The following is a 19,942-nucleotide window of genomic DNA, read 5'->3' as shown; positions in this document are numbered from 1 at the left end:
GTTATTAATATTCCCAGATCATAAATATTCTCTAACGGTTAAAAGACGAAGGGCATCTCGTGACACATTGGCAATCCCAACGCAGCAACTAGGTGGTTCCCTTAATTTATGGTCGATTTTGATACAATCAAATTGAAGATATCAATATATAATACTTTATGTTACCTAAATTTAATTAAGATATGTGTTAATATTTAATTCAAAAGTAACATTTAATTAATGTATTTGAGTGAATTAACGTGGGACGTGGAGTAACATAAGTGGCAAACATCGTACTTTGTCGCTAAGGGAATCTCCACATATAAATTTCCATTTAAAAAAAAAAAAAATTAATTAATTTACTCTGAAACCAAATAAATTGAATTGTGATAAAAGAAAAAGTGGTTTAAATTTGATAAATTAATTAAACTCTAAACTTCTATTTATTAAAATAATAATTCATAGCTATTGGAAGCATAATCATTAATTCCATGCCATGAGAGACTCTTGCGTGAAGCTTAAATCATCCATCCATTAATGAAGTTATTTATTTTTTTTCATATAATTTTTTAAGAAACATTTCAATTAATTTGGTCCATAATTAGGGTTGCAATTAAATGATATGAATTTAAACCCAAATTATGAAAAGCAATTTAATTTCCTTTATGCAATGTATTCTATATAAATTATTTTTTAATTAAATTTTTAATTAGATTAAGTACATTAATGTTAATTACAATTAAATTCTAAACAAATTAAAAAAATTAAAAAGCGATTTTGAAAAAGAAAGAGCCCAATGGAGGAAGTTGATGTTGAACCAACCGGGTCCAACCAAAATAAACCGACAAAATTATCGTGTACGACGCGCTCAGCATAGATCGCCATCACGCTTCTTATCTCAGCCGTCAAAACCCTAAAAGGGAGAAAGTTTTGTGAATGAATATGATCTTCCTGATCGCTTCGCCTCCTCCCTCTGTCACTCCCACTCTCTCCTTCCAGTCCTCCTGCTCACAACGATCGCTTCGTTTCGAATCCGCATTGTTGAACGCGTCCGATTTCGAAGGATTCCTTCTTCAATTTCTTCTTCTTCTTCTTCTTCTTCTTCAGATTTTTAGTCTCGGAGGAAGTGGAGAATGAAAGATTCAGAGAAAGTGTTTTGGGATCAGATGAAAAATCCGACTGGAAATCCACACATTGCCGCCATCAATTCTCCCTCCAAAATCTCCTCTAAGCTTCTTCTCTGTCTCATCTTCTTCGTCTCTTTCACTTACCTCATTTACTCTCTCAAACTCCTCTCCTCTTCCCGCCCCTGCCCCGACCCACACCCATTTTCCTCTCATCGAATCTCCAATCTCTCCGCTCTCGCTGGAATCTCTCTTCCTCTTTCCCTTCATCTTCCTCCGCCCCTCAGTAATCAGACGGAGCTCCGGCATGTAGTGTTCGGAATTGCCGCATCAGCTAAGCTCTGGGAGCAGCGGAAGGATTACATCAAGCTCTGGTTTAAACCGGAGGAGATGAGGGGGACGGTCTGGTTGGACCGTAAGGTGAAAACCGACAACGATTCCGACGATCTTCCGCCCATTAGGATCTCCGGCGATACGTCGAAGTTCGCATACAAGAACCGGCAGGGGCACCGGTCGGCGATTCGAATCTCGCGAATCGTGTCGGAGACGTTTCGTTTGGGGTTGAAGGATGTGAGGTGGTTTGTGATGGGCGACGACGACACGGTTTTCGTGACGGAGAATTTGATTAGGGTTTTGAGAAAGTACGACCATAACCAGTTGTATTACATTGGGAGCTTATCAGAGAGCCATTTGCAGAACATTTATTTCTCGTATTCCATGGCGTACGGCGGCGGCGGGTTTGCCATTAGTTACCCGTTAGCAAAAGCTTTGGTGAGAATCCAGGATCGCTGTATTCAGAGATATCCCGGATTGTACGGTTCCGATGACCGGATGCAGGCCTGCATGGCGGAGCTAGGTGTTCCCCTCACCAAACACCTGGGTTTCCACCAGGTACGTTTAATTAAAAATTGTGTATATTATTCTGCATCGTGTTCTGACTTGTCGGTGGCGATTTGAAGTGGGTTTTGCTTTTGGGTTTCATTTTCTTCACCTGCAAATCTGCCGACTGCCTGGGGTGGCTTTTGAGGGTAAATTATTGCTTTGGATGGGCCGAGTTATGGCCGAGTGGTCAGTGAGTCACTGCCGAGTTGCTTATTCTTTTAGGGGTTTGATTTAATTCTGACATCGTGCATCTTTTAATATGCTGGACAAGTTCGAGGCATTGGGAGTTGGGGAAATTTTGAATAATTTAAATATATTCATCTGAAAACTATATATTATAATTTGAACTCAAGATTTGGGTCTAAATCTAGGGTGAACAATTAGTGAGAATGAGTGTTATATAAGCATTAAAAAGAAAACTCAGAAGTCCACTGAAGATCTGCCATTTCTTTGTCTATACTTAGGCTCCTTGCTAAGGAATGGGACCCATTTTTTACTTTCCTCTGTGTTTGATTATTGGCAATGTTACTGAATGAATCTATTGTTTCATCAATTAGTACGATGTGTATGGCAATCTATTCGGCCTGCTTGCAGCTCACCCGATCACGCCCTTTGTGTCAATTCACCACCTCGACGTAGTTGAACCAATCTTCCCCAATGTCACCCGCCTCCAGGCCCTCCAACGTCTCAAAATTCCAATGCAGGTCGATTCGGCAGGTCTAATGCAGCAATCCATCTGCTACCACAAGTCCAACACCTGGACCATCTCCATCTCGTGGGGCTTTGCCATCCAGATCTTCCGTGGCATCCTATCACCCCGTGAAGTCGAAATGCCAGCTAGAACATTCCTTAATTGGTACCGCCGGGCTGATTACACAGCTTACGCATTCAACACCCGACCAGTCAGCCGAAACCCCTGCCAGAAGGCATTTGTGTTTTACTTGTCTGATGCCCAATTGAACTCGACAACAGGGCAGACAATCAGCAAGTACGCTCGACACCGGGTGCCTCAGCCAACGTGCAAGTGGAAGAGTCCAAGCCCGGCTAGCATCGACATCGTCAAGGTGATCAAGAAACAAGACCCCAACTTGTGGGACAGAGTAAGTAGTTGGATTCATTTTGATAGTAAAACTGAAATAATTTTGATTGATCTTGATTGTGTGTTTCTGTGTAATAATCAGTCTCCAAGGAGAAACTGTTGCAGAGTGATGAGATCAAGGGAGAAGAAGACGATGATGGTGGAAGTTGGGTTATGCAGAGAAGGTGAACTCATTGAAGTAAAATAATTATCTTTTTTTGTTATAAATTATTTAGATATCCCCTAAGGATTTGAATGTAGAAATTAAGGTTGTATCCGATTACTTTATATAAATATATATAGAATATGATCTAAGATAACTTCTAACACAATTTAGTATAAGTGGAAGACGTGCAACTGACTTAAGCTATATAAATATGGGTTGTCAGATGCTCAAAATATTTTTATCCATGGATTCTTGGAGATGTTTTTTTTAAGGAATACATAAATAAGGTTGTTTTTGCTATTCCGACCTTCCTTCCAGAATATTTCAAAATTTTCTGTTAGAAGTCAATTTGAACATAACTGAACTGGGTATAAAGTTTATGCTCGAATTATAAGTTACTTTTGAGTATGAGTATAAGTGTCACTTCAACTGGAACCTAACTCAACTTTAGAACATTAAAAAGACAAGGCAGCCCAATTTAGTTTGCTCGAACATTCGTACTCATTGGGCTCAATGGTCCACTCCCTCACCCTTCGTAAAGTCACCCAATTGTAATCATCGAACTCTAATATATATGTTCGAGTGCAAAATTGGTTGCCTTTGTTGACAAATCTTGATAACTCCAACTCCTTAAATACCCTTTTGAATATCCAATTCAACTTTCATCCACAAAGGCCTCAATCTCAATTTGTAGCCATATAATATTCAATATTCAATACACACACAAATTAAATTCATAATATCTATAAATTAAAATCACAACCATCCATTCCATTAGTATATTTCTAGTTCCATATCGTCGTCGTGAAAGAGCCCTCCCCCAAGTATACAAAAAGCTTTACGTATATTATGTATTTGGAGTATTTAAAGCTATTGGGTTATCTATACCTAAAAAATCTCGTATTTTCCAATGACCCTTTTCAATTTTGTGGCTGCTTTTTCAGGCGTGTCATTATTCGGCCAAGTCGTGAAGCAATTGAGCACCCATCAAGTTTCTGTAAGGAAGATTCTGAGTTTCTCCATCTAAAAGTGAATATTGAACCGGTTCACACTCTTCCATTTCATCTCTTCTGAAGAAAACCGAGCTTTGTGTTGCATGTTGTTGTAACCCTAATGTCAACGACACACCGCCGCCGCCACCGCTATTGGAGTGGTGGTGGTTGTACGATGAGAAGTCAAGCTCCACTGTGCCAAATGCATCAACGCCAACTCGCCCAAAACTCTGATTTTCCATTGCTTTCATGCTTCTTGAACCGTTCTTTTCTGAGTTGTTAGAGATGATTGAAGACATACATTCCGACTCAATTCTCAAGAGTTGGTCTGGTGTCGGCTTTTGATCCACCAACCGTGTCGGGATCGACCGATGACCATCGATTTCGTCGTCGAAATCCGCCACCCCATCGGAAGAATGCCCATTAAAATTGTTGTTGATTTCTTCTCCTTGCTCCTTGGTTTCTTCTAAATACATCTCTTCTACCATTGGCTTCCACAACCTCACCCTCGCATTAATGAACCAATTCGACACCTAACCAAAACAACAAAACTTACAACATAACAACAAACAGAAACAGCCCTACAATCAAACATCTTTAAACTCATCAAAAAAACGCCTCCAATTATTACCCATTTCATGAAAATCCATCAATCATTAACAAGAACAAAGTGGGGTTTGGTTATATTATAATAAAACAATGGATTTTGTAAGAAGATATGAACTTCAATAAAATAAGAAGGTGGTTGAACGGAATATGATGAAGTAGGGTTTTTTGTAATGTGTTTTTTGGACTTGCCTGGCTTCTTGAGAGACCAGTTTGGCGAGCTAAAATATGTTTATCCACATCGCTAGGGTACCTGCAAATGATTCAACAAAAAAAATAAGAACCCCACAAGAATTGACAGAGAAAAATGAATTAAATGATTGAAAGCAACAAGAACAACAAATGGGTTTCGAGTTATGTGTGTAATTTGGCAGAAAAATGAATGATTTGAGGGTTTACGGGTGAAGAAAGTGTTCGAAAAGCCAAGCGCGAAGAACAGAAACAGAACGCTCAGGGAGGCCACGTTGAGGGCGCCATGGATGGCTTTCCATCATGCTTATTTGATGGAAAGCTCTTTGTTGCCTTAAAGCTTGATCGATGACTTTAAGCCTTGGCGTTTCTCCTCTTGTGGTGCCTGGAGTAATTGGATCCTTTTCTTCTATTGCCTTTTTTGTGGCCTGAATTTGTCCCACAATCCCATCTTTTAGGCACCTAAAATGCCTCGACATCGCCTTCGAAGCCAACGCTGAGTATACCCTCGCCGCCCCACTCCCTGCCACCGCCTCGAATGATGCTACCACCGCCTTCATTTGCTCGCAGTAATGCCTATACCTTCTTTCAACCTACAAAGATCAAATGTTTTTAGCGATTACTCTGAATCACATCAACAAAATCACTCCAATTCCTTAAAGGGTTATGTTCTTTTACCTCTTCAAGCATGGAAAAAAGCTTGGTTTTTCTCCTTTGCAAGTCCATGAAATCAAGTGATTGGAGAGAAATCTTGGTAGAAGAAGACCCATCTTCCATTTCCCATTGTTTTGGCCTATTCCCTTTGTGTTTTGGTGAAGAAGAGAAATCAAGGCCTTGTTTGTTGTTGTTGTTGTTGTTAATGGTGATTCCAAGGCTACAAAACTCATAAAGAAGGTCCTGAGCTGGGGCCAGAAACCTGGAGTTTCGAAGCTGAAAAATGGGGAGAGATGATGATTGGTGTTGATTTTGTTGGGGTCTGAGTTCAAAAGATTGTAAGCCAATAGAAGAAGGATTAGAGGAACTAAGAGACAAAGAAAGGCCTTGGCTTGGCCTCTCATTGGGTTCACATGGAAACACACATCTCAAAGCAGAATCATCATCGACTAAATGGAATCTGTTATTGCTGTCTTGCGCTGCTGTCCCCCACGGCCCAACCACCATCATGTTCTGATGAAACTCATCGCCGCCGGTTGACTCGTTCGTCCCCAAATTGAACATCTCCGCCGGATCACCGCCGGATCCAAACCCAGTTTGGATCTGGCTCGTGAATTGGGTTTGGATGTTCAAGTTCGAATTCGAATTGTAGTAAAATCCTCCTCCTCCAACTACCATCTCATTCGATTTCTCTTCACCTTCACAAAGCTCTCGAGCCATCAACAACCACAAAATTACAGACTTTAATTCGGAATCCCTTTGTCCGACAGCTTGTTCTTGTTCTACCTGCAAAAGAAAATATTAAAAACATCCATTTGGGTATAGTAAAGTTCGAATTTTGATTGATTCTAGAGTAAAAAGAGACAAACCCAGATGAGATAAGAGGAGGACGAGGGCGGCGACGGCGACGGCGACGGCGGAGGAATCTGTTTATGGGTGTTTCTTAGAAGAAATGATGGGTTAAGTATGGAAAAGAGACAGAGAAAGAGGTGATGATGAGATGGTGGTGGTGGGAGCAATGAATAATCATAATCTCTCTTTTCTGCTCTGAAAGTGTTTCTTCTTTTGCTCTGTGCTTCCCTTCTCTGTTTAATGGGTCAATGGGATAAATCCGTCCAAAAATAGGCGTCCTACCAATAAATAAATAATGGGAACTCAATTATTTTGGTAACAAAAAAAGATTATATATACTTTTTATGAATAAAATAAAACAAAAAAGAAATGATTAGAACTAAAAACACAGAGGGAAGTACCACAAGAGTTGAGAGGCAAAGCAACAGAGAGTGTAATGATCATAAAAGTGTACCCAAAGAACAGAATCAACGCAGCCGCCAACATGACTTGTTCTAAACTTTTTTATTTTTTATTTTTTTTTTGTTTGTTCAATCCAAGAACTGAAAAGGAAATTAAAAAAAAAAAAAAAGGGGAGTTGTGGGCAGGCTTTTTCAGATGGGTTGCAGTGGAAGAGAAAGAAAGATACAGAGTTTTGTGGACCTGTTACTTGCTTCAGCTTCTTCTTCTTCTTCTACCTGTTCTTCCTGTTCTTCCTGTTCTTCCTGTTCTTTTTTGGGAATGGGAGAGAGAGAGGGCGGAGAGATGGGAGAGATTGGCAGAGAGAAAGAGAAATGTTCCCAAAAACAGGGACTGTGAAGGCGGAGAGGTGTGGGGAGATGAGGTGGTCCAATGTTTTGGCCATCTAATTCTCATTAATTGCTCTATTAAACCCTTCCACCAAATATATCCTAACCCTACGCGCTCTCCTTATCACCCTTCTTCATTACCCATTTCATTCAAATTTTACATAAAAAAAAAAAAAAAAAAAAAAACCCCTAGATTTTGTTCGGACGTTTCGTTCACGGGTTTGAAACATCTTAGCTTGTGTAGCTCGTGTTTCGATTGTATACGTAAAATTATGTTTGTTAAAGAACTGATAAAGCAATGTTCTGTTGGTTTGAAATAATTTTAAAGAACACACACAACATTGACAGTATTATTGGACATTCAATATTTTATTTGTTGTTATTATTATAAATTTGAGAAACGTTCAAGTTTATTTGTTTTATTACATCCATTTATGAGCGCAATAAATTGGTGTAGAACAAATGTCTACTGTATCATTATGCGAACTATATTATAAATGGTCTCAATGTCACGACGTTACGCCTAGCTCTATATATTTAAATATATATATATATATATAATAAGAGATAAACAAGAAGCAACTTAAAATAAAACAAAAATGTGTTAATTAAAACAAATATTTATGACGTAAAAAGTTGAAAGGAAAGTGGTGTACACGCGCGGAGGAGGGAGAGTGGAATAGAGAATAAATATTCGCGTGTATAAAAGCAGGTGGTCCTATAAACCAAGCTTTCTCCCTCTTCGCGCTTCCCTTCCCCAAAAGCCCATTACGTCATCACTTCTCTACTAACCTACGCCAACTTCTGTCCTGCGTACGTTAGAAAAACCCCCAATTTTTTAAGAAAAAAATAAATTTAACCCTACTTCTCTGCATTTCCCTTACGTAACTTTCATTTAGATTTTATGGGTCCAAAAAAAATGGTAAAAAAATATAATTAAAAAAAAAAAAAATTTAATATTTAGTTTCCAATAATTAGTTAATTTTCTATATAAATATATAAATTTGATTATACGAACGTGACATATTATTAGTTGCAATATGAATTTATGGGGACCATAGACATACCATTATTCCAATATTGACTCCCGCTTCTTACCAATTCCTACAGGGTACGAGATTGTTGTAATGTTGTTACTCACTGAGCCTTACGTTTTTGTTTTATATTTAAAGATATTTAGTCATCGTTTCTTTACCTTTAATTAAAATAAAAACATTAATGAAACTTTTAAACTATATAATTATTATTTGACAAAACTATAGCTTAATATATATATATATATATAGTGAATGAGGGAGGGGAGGTTAGAATCCTGTACAGCCAGAAACAAAAGAAAAAAGTGAACAGCTTTTTGCAGAAATCCAATATTTATTATTTTCTATTTTTAAAAATAAAATAAAATAAAATAAAATTGTTGGATTATTATTTTTGGAATTTCCATGGACCATTCTACTTGACCCTACTACCATCCGACCCCTGCCAGCTTTAGCCATAGTCCACCATTTCCATGGACCATTTTTTTTTTTTTTTTTTTTTTTTCTGACCAGGAGGTTCAGTTTTGGACCATTCCATTTCCTCCCATTAATTCAAATCTTCAAAAATTATTCCATTTAATAAATATTTTAAATTAAGATACTTAATATTATATTTATATTTAAATGAACTAACAATTATTAACATTTAATTGTTTAATTAATGTCTTATTCAATTCTCTTACGTTAACAACAAAAGAGTTGAGTCATTATATATAATTATCGCCATTAAGCTATATTAATCACTAATCTAATCATTGTTTCTGGGTAAGTCACTTAAATGTCCCCCATCCATTTATTTTAATATTACTTCAAAATTAATTAATTACTGATACCAACATTTCATTTTTTAATTATTTATATCTTTTCAATTAAAAAAACTATATGATTAAGCGTGTTTTACAAATAAAAAATGTCAAAGTATATAAATGCTAAATCGAGTAAATAGATATAAAATTAAATGGAAAAATGAAAGATAACATATAATTTGATGGTTTAAGGTTATGATGATAGAGGGATTAATTGAATTAAGGTTTGAATCTTATTCTCATTCTGCCACGTCATTGCGTTTTGTAATGTGGGCCACTCATACCATGACACGCGTTCTTTTTATTTGCCACTTCTGCTGAAGTGGCCCCCACGTCATCCTCTAAAATCAACGCCCTCAATTCGCCGGATAGATATGATCCAACGTTACCCATTATTTATTTTTATTTTCCATCCAAATAAAAAATGAAAATTAGTTTTAAAATAAATTTAGAGGCTATTTAATAATAGAATTTAAACGCAAATAAAAATATAATCATAAAATAAAAAGGGGAAAAAGGAGATTTATTTTTTAATAATAAAAGGCGATAATTTTGAGTTATGGAATCAATTTTAGAATATTCAATTATATTTATATAAATAAGAAATATTACTAACAAAAAAAAAAAAAAAAAAAAGAAAAAAAAAAAAAAAAAAAAAAAAAANAAAAAAAAAAAAAAAAAAAAAAAAAAAAAAAAAAAAAGCACCTTAGCCTCCCCGTAAGGTGACTCACCGACACTACAAAAGTCAAAGCAAATGACAAAAAACCAACAAAAACAAAACATTTCCTTTGAGAAAAGCAATGCTTTCTAATGTCCTACATGGATTTAATTATTCTTTACACAATTATGACAAGAATCATAAATTAAATTAAAAATATATTTCTCAAAATTGTAATTATTTACTCGCGATTTTTTTTATTATATAGTCTCCTCGGAATAATTTAATAAAAATTAAAAATATATATATTTTTTCCTTATATTATATATGATCTTCCCACCATATTACCCGTATTAATATTATGATCAAACTCTTAAGTATATAATGGAAATTAACTTAATGTAATTAATTATTGAGATTAAATTTAATTAACTTATGTTGGTTTTGGTTCGGCCACGTGGTCTAATCCATTAAGGTATCTGTCCTCGTTTCATCCACTTATCAATTTCGGTTAAGAAGATATTTTAACCAGAGGAAGATATTTTTTAATTATAAAAAAGAAAAAGGAAAAAGAAAAAAGAAAAAGAGAGTAAAACAATGGCCACTCTTATCGCGGGACTATCTCCGTCTTCCTCCAAATTCCATGTCTTCAACTCCAACATTTCAATCCGCTGTTGCGGAGACCAGAGCGCCGGAGAAACAGACTCTACTAGCGCCAACACCAACACCAATGGCTACTCTTTCCCGAACCCTAACATAGTCCGGCCGCCGAGGCCGCGGCGGATAATACTGGTGCGGCACGGGGAGAGCGAGGGGAACGTGGACGAGAGCGCCTACACCAGAATCGCGGATCCTAGAATCAGTCTGACACAGAGGGGAATCAGGGAGGCGGAGGAATGCGGGAGGGATATGAGGAGTATGATCGAAGGGGATGGAGTCGAGGATTGGAGTGTTTACTTCTACGTTTCGCCTTACAAAAGGACTCGCCAGACTCTGCAGCACTTGGCTACCTCCTTTGATCCTCCTCGAATTTCTGGTTTGAGAGAAGAACCTAGGTTGCGCGAGCAGGATTTTGGTACCTTCCCTTTTTCTGTTCTTTCTTTTTTCAACTTTAATTTCATCACAAATTTGAAACCACAAGTTCGTGTTTATACTCCGAAATCGAAGGAAACTTTCAAGACAGAGAGCGAATGAGAGTTGAGAAAGCGATGAGAGTGCTATACGGTCGATTTTTCTACCGTTTTCCAAATGGAGAATCGGCTGCGGATGTTTATGACAGAATCACTGGTACAAACCCCTAAACCAAGAATCTCTAAGTTCTTCAACAGTTTCTTTCTGTACTGAAACAAAACGAACAGGTTTCAGAGAAACATTAAAATCAGACATTGATGTGGGAAGGTTTCAGCCGCCAGGGCAGAGAAACCCCAACATGAACTTGGTTCTTGTCTCCCATGGCCTCACTCTCAGAGTCTTTCTCATGAGATGGTACAAATGGACTGTGGATCAATATGAAAGACTCAACAATTTGGGCAATGGTAAAATGATTGTCATGGAGAAAGGCTTTGGTGGAAGGTACGAATAATTTTGACATACTTTTCATCAACAACAACGATCACGTAGATTACGATAGATTACGATTCGAACCCGTTTCTCTTTGTAGGTACACTTTGCTGCTACACCACACAGAGAATGAACTGAGACAATTTGGGCTTACAGATGAGATGTTGATTGACCAAGAATGGTAAGTAAGCTCTTCTTCTCTTCCATTTGCTCTTGTTTGTGGCCTTTCTTCTTCTGTTGTTTGAGTTGCAGAGTGTTGCATTTCAGGCAAAAACATGCACAAATTGGAGAGTTGAACTATGATTGTGCAATGATGAATTCCTTTTTCACACATTTTGATGATCAATGCAATGTTACCTAAGAGTATCTGTTTCTGAATCAGCTTTGTACAGTTAACAATCTATATATATATATATAGCAGAAGTAACACAAACCCACTTTTATCAGTTGGGTTTTCATTTTGTTTATATGAACAAATCTTGTTCTTAGTTTGGTACTCACTCCTCATTGCATAAACAAATCTCTCTCACAAAGCAAGAAAACTTACAAGTATCTATCCGTCCCTACAAAACTAACTCAACCACAGTTCATTTTTGATAGCATCCATTCAGTTTCATTGCCTTTATGTTCTTGCAACTTGTCATACAAATGCGATGAAGTAAAGAACAACGACAGGTCAATTGATCAAATATTTGCTCATTGGTTCTAAACATACCAGTTTCAGTAGTAACCTCTGTACACCCATCTTCGAGATTGCCTGATATCATCGATAGCGTCTGTTTCGATACGTCGCTGCTGCAAAAGTAAGGCTTTCATTGAGATAATGCAGCAACCTAAACAAAACATTTGATCAACAAGGCATTTAGATCTCTCCATCATGTCAGCTAATCCTTTTTTCTTTCCATAAGAGGTATCTAGATCCGTGATATTGCCTAATTAAAGAGAATGTTGATATGGAGTCAACTCAAGGGCTCTAATAAAGTCAAACCAATAATAAAACACATCAATCTTCATACATTGGACTTGATCATTGATAGATAAACAAGAGCTTTCCAACAGTAAATCAATGACTTTTCAGGCATAACTTCTGAATCTCTGGATACTATTCTAAAACTCGCAGATTTCTTATGAACAAATGACGCTCCATGGGCTCGATAAAGGGTAAATGAACTCGGAACAATCAGATACAGAGACGAGTTGTATCGATGAAATCAACGTCAAGCACGAGAAAAAAACGTATAGATACGAGGAATTACAATATGTAGCATATATTATCTTCTTCCAACCTAATATCAGGTACATTCATTCAGTCCTCCATAAAATGTTCCTGGTTTAGGAAGGAAGAAGATTTTAGCTAGGCCTCAAGTGATCAGAGAGAGAGCAAACCGATTAGTTGTTCATGAATTCTCTGACGTTGGGGTGGCAATTCGTATCGGTCGAGGGCGCTCCTGTTCACCGTTACGTCTCCAAAATGCCCTTCTCCACCAAACTTCGAACCCGCGTTGTATATTTGGGCAATCTTCACCTGAATTCATGAATCGATTGAACCAAGCTAGTAATATGTCTTGTTGCCAAGCTAAAGGTAGAGTGAGAATTGTATTGCTAAGGCCATCCTCGATCAAGTGGCGATCGAGGCCTCTCGACGCTCTTCTCATCCAACCAAAATCGTCATAGAATGGCACCAACCATGTCTGCAAAAGCTGATATCTCACATCTTTAGGAGCCAGAAGTTGACCTTTGCCAATGCCAACGAATAACCGAGCAGTTACTCGGCTGATTTCGAACCTGTGGACAGCAGGCACCTTAGAGTGTGCAGCTGCCAATTCAGATTGAGAAGCCCAGATTTTCAAAAAATCTTCAGCTATCTGTCTGTCAATCAAGATATCTAAAATCCAATGCAGATTATCAGCCTGCTTGGCAATCTCCCCAACACCCTGAAAGTCCCCTACCGCTCTCATAAAGTGATGGCGAAGCAACTGCAGGCAACCATCACAAGCCGAATACAAGGATTCTTTTCTAAGGTCGTTCTGCGACGAACTCTCACGAAGCATCTTCGAGACTAATCCTTTCATCTCGCGCCTAGCCTTCTCGTCTTTTCCTTCCAGAACGACATGTAGAAGCTTTAGCAGAACTTCTTCATTGTCATTACCATCTTCAGGTCCATTAGTAACTTCAATTGAGACCCTCTTAAGAACTTCCCCTGCTGCAACACCTTCAAGGTGAAGCTCAGATAAGAGTGATGCCACTTTCTCTTCTTCATCCTCAGCCCATGGAGCTGCTTCCAAGTACTCCAAACACGACAAGACGCCTGCATCGAACCCGATGGCAGCTGAAACCTAAAATGGCAATGCAACGATAGCCAATTATTATACATTGCAAATTGGTTGGGGGAATCTATCAAATCAGAGATTCAGCAATGATACAACAAATGCACATTGATGTAACTTTCTACAAATTCTAAAAGTCTCATACCTTTAGAACTCCAAGAACTCTGGGAACATCTTCCTTCATCAGCTTCTTCCTCAGATCTCTACAATACATCAGTTTCAAGGTCTCAATATACACTTCAACATCGTCACAGTCAGCAATCTCTACAATGTATGGCGACGGCGACCTCTGTTGTTTCGCCCATCGTTCCGAGAGCTTCAAAGCGAAAAACCGACTGTGAGCGACAAGAATTTGCCGGTGAACGTTCATTGAAACACTAATCCCATCTCTAGAGCTCAATGTGAGTTTGATATCACTGCTAGAGGCGTCATTGAACTGATTTCCAGGGCTCCGAGATCCCAAAAGTTCAGAAATCCTCTGCATCATCACGGCCTGCTTGTCCTGAATAGGAATTTGGTTCTTATGAACCGAAACAGGTGCACTATGAGAAGGGATCTGAGAAGTTCTAGGGTGAATATCAGGCTCGCTCGCCATCATTTCAAAAAGGGTCGGACTCGATCGGGTTTTATCAGTCGATGGCGGCGGCGACATTGGGTTCAATAGCCCAGCGGTGAGAGCAGAGTTGAACTTCGAGAAGCTCGAAGGGAAAGAGTCGTGGTTCGATCCAGAGTGGCCATTAAACCCCGCCGCTACCGCGGCGTTGGCGGAAGAAGACGTAGTGAAGTCCATAACCGGCGAAAAACTACCCGGAGAAAACCGTATGCGAAAAGTAGACGGCGAATCGGACGGAGAGACAACCGAATCCGATGCTCGATTCCCGTTAGTGGGTGTCGGAGAAACAACCCCCCGACGAGATTTCGAGGGGGGAAACGGCGGCGGTGGCGGAGGAGGAGGAAGAACCGCAGGGGTTACAGAGGGTTTTGTAGCGGGACAACACCAGGAATTCTCCGAAGAAACAATCACAGGAGGATGATCAAGCTTTCGATTGGAAAAAACGTGAGACCCAGAAGAGGAATTAGAAGAAGTAGAGGAAAACGAGTCGGATTTAGCCGAAACAGTGATATCCCGGCACTTCCGTCGCTTAAGCTTAGTGGGTTTGTTGTGAGAAGAAGAAGAAGAAGAAAGGGAATTAGTAGAAGTAGCGTTGGTGGTAGTTGTGGTTGTGGATGCGGGCAGAGCCATTGATAAGTACACCCGTTGGTTAATGCAAACGCTAAGAGGAAAATTGTCCTTTAGCTTAGCTCAAAACCATTGGCATCAACGAATTAATAAAGAGCCATTGCAGGTTTTCACGTTAACAAAGAGGGAAAGTGGAAATTAAAACCAAACCCCTCCATTAAAAATGGCGGTGCAAACGAGACAGATAAGAAAAGGACAGAAGAACACAGCGAAGAGAGAGAGAGGTGAGAGAGAAAAGGCATTAAATAGAAGTATAAGGGGAAAATCAAGAATTAAAGAAGACGACCGCCATGGCTGAGCCTTCAATGGGATTAGTGTTGAAAATTCGATAGTGTTTTTTGAAATGATTGAGAGGGAATGAAATTAAATTTGTTTGATTTCATGGGATTGAAACGTAGAATGAAATTAATTTCGATGGGGGAGTTTGTTCTAAGTTAATGGAGATTTGAATAATCATAAGAACTTGTCAATCAAGAACCAGAACCAAAACCACCAACAACAATCAAAGATTTTGATGTTTCCTTTGTCATGTCGTGTCGTTTTAATCCAAGGTTGTTGGAATTTGGAATTTGGAATTTGGAACAAAAACACACCAAATTTCTATTGTTCTTATCCTCTTGAATTTCAACAACACCATTTCCTTGGTGATAACTTTGGAACACAATTAAAAATTAAAAAACAATTGTTCTGATTTTTTTTTTTTTTTAGTTGTATTTATTTAGAATAATATTTAATGAATAAATAGTCAATATAGAAAACACAACAAGTAAACAAAAAAAAAAAAAAAAAAAANCCATATTTAAAAAATGAAAGTTGGTTTTAAAAAATTAAAAAGAATTAAAAAGTATTTCGCTTGTTAATGATCACTACCAACTTACTATTTAAATAAAATTTAATTTATTTAAAATCAAATAAATAATCATAGTGATGAGTTGTTTGAATAATTTGACACCATTGCTTTAAAAAGAAAAAAAGAAAAAAAAGATTTGACTATTTCTCATTTGATTTGATAGCTACGAAAATTTTGAAAAATTGGAAGAAAATGAGTTTCAAAAGCAAAAATTAAACACTCTATTTTGAATTTTTACTTCAATCAATCCACTTTATTAAAAAAAATAAAAAGTAAATTACGTAATAAAATACCATTAAAACACTTTTTCAATGTTTTTTTAATCGTATCCCTCCAGAATATTGTTTGTTTTTGTTTTTATAATTATCGAATTCGACAATAATTACCCGAGTAAGATTAAAATACCCATTTTTTTTAAGATAATAATTGAGGTTTTATTTAATAAATTAATTTTTGCAACTTCATATTATAAACACGAAAATTAAATATTTATTAAAAGGAGAGATAGAAAGGTAGAATAAGAGTTGAAAGGGACAAAAAGGTCATATTGGCTGCCATTACTTTTCTTTCTATTCTTTTTATAACTTCTTTTCACTTTTATTTTTTACTTTTGAATTAAGAATTAAATCATCCAATTTAAACATAGTTCAACTGATTGAGATATAAAATGAGTGATAATAATAATTTTAATATAAGAAAATATACGAAATAAAAATAGTATAATTAATCTGTAAATAAATTAAGCATGCCAATAATTTAAAGGGTAGGTAAGGAATTTAACACTACTTAAATGCCATAGTCAACCCAATAAATATCTTTTGAAATTGTTGTCATTTAAGTATTTTCTTTAATTCTTTTATTTTAAACTATATATATAAATATTTTATTAAGAGATTGAAGAGCTTAGTTGGGCCTGGTCCATTACTTGAGGGATAATGCTTTAGGCAACTCCGGCCCATTTGTTCTTCATCATATTAAAAAGAATTTGGAATATTCTTTAATATTATTACTTTTAATTGTTTCTAAAAATATGATTGAGTGAATACAATAACTTAAAATTATTATAAACTATTTAAAATTTTATTATATATTATATATATATATCATTTTTCATAATTAAAATCAAATAAATTAAATTTTATCTACTAAATCTGTAATTAGAAACAAAAAAAAAAAAGAATTGGAAAATGGTAATTATTATTAGTTGATTTGAAATATATTATATATATATAAATAATAATAGAGTGAGAAGGACAATAATAATAATAATGAATTTGTTATTATTAGAAAGGAAGGAGAGGAAACATAAAGGAGACAACCCACGTGCCAAGTTGACCCACCCCTCTTCACCTGTAGGCGACTGTGTCTATGCAACTACCATCATCCCTTTTACATTATCTCTAACAGACATGTTTTAAAGATCTTGAAATAAAAATTTAAATAGGACATTATTTACTAGCGATGAACTTGAACTGTTACAGTATTGATCAAAAGGACGTAGGGGAGGGAAACATGTGTATCCTCGTCACTCTGGACTGTAAATGTGGAACGGAGTGAGCCACAAGTGTATAAATTAAAACCAACCTTATAAAAGACATTGCATTGCTGTAATATTTAGACACCTACTGACAATAAATAATAAATAATAATCAGAACACATTTATATGCTTTTGTCATTAATAAAAGGATAATTAATCGTGTTTTAAAATTTTAATTTTTTTATTTTTATTTTTGTGGACTTTAATGTCATTTTCCTTTTAACTTTGATGAAACTGAATCTTTGTTGCTGTTGTTGTGTATTGGCATCCACTCCCCTTTATACTCAAGCTGTCGTCTACGTGTATCAATTATATATATATAACGTTACAAATATTGATAATAAAATATTTATAAGCTTTATTGTGATGGTTAGTTTTGATATTTAAATTTAAATGAATAGCTACAAATATTGATGTAATACAATTGGATTTAGGTGGCCTACATGTTATGATATGTATGTACCTAATATCGCTCTAATCACATGAAATCATTTAAACTTTAGCTTTATTTGCGTTTTTCCTAACAAAATCGTAAATATCAAGGAACCATATAGGTCCGGTGGGGTGGGTCAATGCAATAGCAATGTCCTATTTGTTAAGAGTGGTAGCCTAATTTTGTTTCGGTAACATCTAAAACCCACCACTATCACCATTAGTAGATATTGTCCTATTTGAGTTTCCCTCTCACGTTTCCTCTCAAAGTTTTCATAACGCGTCTACTAAGGAGAAGTTTCTACACCCTTCTAAGGTATGTTTCGTTCCCCTCTCAAACCGATGTGAGATCTCACAATCCACTTCCTTGGGTACCCAACATCATCGCTAGACACTACTCGATGTGAGATCTTGCAATCCACCTCATTGGGTACTCAATGTTCTCCCTAACACACTGCCCAGTAGATCTCACAATCCACCTCATTGGGTACTCAATGTTGTCTGACTCTGACATCATTTGTAACAACTCAATCCCACTACTAGGAGATAGTGTCATCTTTCGTTTTTTTCCTTTTGAACTTTCCTCGAAATTTTTGAAACGCGTCTATTAGAGAGAGAGAAGGGAATAGAATAGAATGTATGTGAATGGGAAAGTAAAAAGGAGATGTGGGATGCAATATGTTAATAGGGTAGGGCAGCCAATGCCGTGGCCATATTAGACACAAATGTCAGAGAGGGTTTGGCAGTATAAGGTATGATGCCCTTTGCTAGGGTACCCTAAAACATCCACTTTCATCTCCCTTTTCCATAATTATTAAATTACAACACATTAATTCCTATTCATTTTTTCATTATACATTTCATTTGCCCAAACATACATGTATTATTTTCTATCCAAAATTTTTATGTCAATAATATGGATAAAATGTCGAAATATTTGGTAAAATATTAGTATATAGTTTGAAAGTGAATAATAATATAATACATAGTTTTGAAATTGATATATTAATTCAATGAGTGCCCCTACACTACTTAGATGATGGTGTGTGGGGCTACCCTTAACACTACAACCCCTAAATGTAGGGCTTTTCTTTTCAACGCCATCACCATCTCTATATTATTTATTTATTTTATTTATTTATTTCTCTCTTAGGGCCCATACTCTCTTCATAGATTGTACACATTATTTCTTGAGTGGTCATTCCAAAAGTGAGAAAATTCAAGATTTTTCTTCTTTTTTTTCATTAAATATTTGAAAGAATATATAATATATAGTTTAAATGTTAATTTAATTTAATTTAATTTAGAGACTAAGAAAATAATAAAAAGGATAAATAATTATATTTTGTTTTTTTTTTTTAATTTATAAAAAATAGTGTTATATATAAGGTTGGTCTATAAATAAGAATTGGCATAATTCCATTAATCATCTCTCTTCTTCTTCTTTCTCTCTCTTCTGGGTCTGTTACCATTTCCGCCATGGGCTTCCCTGCAAGCTACACTGAGCTGCTTCTCCCGAAGCTCTTCATCCATGTACTCTCCTTACTCGGCTTCCTCAGGAAGCTTATCTCCCTCTTATTTCGCCTTCTAGGGCTCCAGGATTTCCTCGAACCGGACATTCCTTGGTCTAATCATTCTGATTCTTTTCCGACGGGACCATTGACGGACCTCGATCCTCTTTCCGCTGCTGTTCTCCGTGAGATTCTTCCTGTCGTCAGATTCTCTGAACTTCTGGATCCGCCGGAGAGCTGCGCTGTTTGTCTCTACGAGTTCGAGACCGACGATGAGATCCGCCGCCTCGCGAACTGTCGACACATCTTTCACCGCGGATGCCTCGATCGGTGGATCGGTTACGGCCAGAGGACCTGCCCGCTGTGCCGGACGGTGTTCATTCCGCCCGATTTGCGGACTGGTGGTTGTAATTTTGACGATAGGCCTTGGGAGGATTCGGAACTCTTCGAAGCACTCCACACTGATTCTTCTTCATCCTCGACGCCGACTCTTCTCAGCGCTGGTTTGTAGCTTCTGGAGATTTGATTTTCTTTTGTTGATTTTGCTGCTTTTCAATCGACATCGAAAAAAAAAAGAGGGAAAGAGATGGAGATGGTTGAGTTTGATGGAGGGGAAATCTTTGTTGTTTGTTCTTCTGTACATACAAAAAAAAAAAAAAAAAAAAAAAAAAAAAAA

At 36.8% G+C, this 19,942-nt stretch overlaps 4 protein-coding genes and 1 pseudogene across 8 annotated transcripts; 3 read left to right on the top strand and 2 right to left on the bottom strand.

Moving 5' to 3' along the window:
- The first annotated feature begins 879 nt into the window (after window positions 1-879).
- Window positions 880-3,397, top strand: LOC111796189. Its single transcript, XM_023678932.1, has 3 exons — window positions 880-1,994; window positions 2,543-3,085; window positions 3,167-3,397. The coding sequence occupies exons 1-3, from the start codon at window positions 1,113-1,115 to the stop codon at window positions 3,269-3,271; spliced, it is 1,530 nt and encodes a 509-aa protein (XP_023534700.1). The 5' UTR covers window positions 880-1,112; the 3' UTR covers window positions 3,272-3,397.
- A 497-nt stretch (window positions 3,398-3,894) lies between these two features.
- LOC111794940 (homeobox protein BEL1 homolog) lies at window positions 3,895-7,357 on the bottom strand. 2 transcript variants are annotated; one of them, XM_023677149.1, is made up of 6 exons: window positions 6,924-7,357; window positions 6,540-6,800; window positions 5,695-6,456; window positions 5,227-5,609; window positions 5,020-5,080; window positions 3,895-4,754 (listed from the first exon to the last, which is right to left on the bottom strand). In XM_023677149.1, exons 3-6 carry the CDS (start codon window positions 6,388-6,390, stop codon window positions 4,182-4,184), a joined length of 1,713 nt encoding a protein of 570 aa, XP_023532917.1. In that variant the 5' UTR covers window positions 6,391-6,456; window positions 6,540-6,800; window positions 6,924-7,357; the 3' UTR covers window positions 3,895-4,181. The 2 variants fall into 2 exon arrangements, with proteins under 2 accessions (XP_023532917.1, XP_023532919.1); XM_023677151.1 differs by having other exon boundaries at window positions 7,165-7,220.
- Window positions 7,358-10,381: 3,024 nt separating this feature from the next.
- LOC111794941 lies at window positions 10,382-11,835 on the top strand (annotated as a pseudogene).
- On the bottom strand, window positions 11,793-15,233 carry LOC111794939 (BTB/POZ domain-containing protein At1g63850-like). 4 transcript variants are annotated; one of them, XM_023677146.1, is made up of 3 exons: window positions 13,841-15,233; window positions 12,755-13,704; window positions 11,793-12,201 (listed from the first exon to the last, which is right to left on the bottom strand). In XM_023677146.1, exons 1-2 carry the CDS (start codon window positions 14,936-14,938, stop codon window positions 12,766-12,768), a joined length of 2,037 nt encoding a protein of 678 aa, XP_023532914.1. In that variant the 5' UTR covers window positions 14,939-15,233; the 3' UTR covers window positions 11,793-12,201; window positions 12,755-12,765. The 4 variants fall into 4 exon arrangements, with proteins under 4 accessions (XP_023532914.1, XP_023532915.1, XP_023532916.1 ...); XM_023677147.1 differs by having other exon boundaries at window positions 11,793-12,163; XM_023677148.1 differs by having other exon boundaries at window positions 11,793-12,160.
- Window positions 15,234-19,165: 3,932 nt separating this feature from the next.
- On the top strand, window positions 19,166-19,848 carry LOC111795582 (E3 ubiquitin-protein ligase RHA1B-like). The gene has a single exon (XM_023678093.1). It carries the CDS (start codon window positions 19,235-19,237, stop codon window positions 19,775-19,777), a length of 543 nt encoding a protein of 180 aa, XP_023533861.1. The 5' UTR covers window positions 19,166-19,234; the 3' UTR covers window positions 19,778-19,848.
- Window positions 19,849-19,942: the final 94 nt, after the last annotated feature.

Source organism: Cucurbita pepo, chromosome LG05 (genome assembly GCF_002806865.2).
Source record: "Cucurbita pepo subsp. pepo cultivar mu-cu-16 chromosome LG05, ASM280686v2, whole genome shotgun sequence".
Classification (NCBI taxonomy): domain Eukaryota; kingdom Viridiplantae; phylum Streptophyta; class Magnoliopsida; order Cucurbitales; family Cucurbitaceae; genus Cucurbita; species Cucurbita pepo.
Note: the sequence above shows the minus strand (reverse complement) of the source record. Positions and strands in the feature narration are given on the sequence as shown.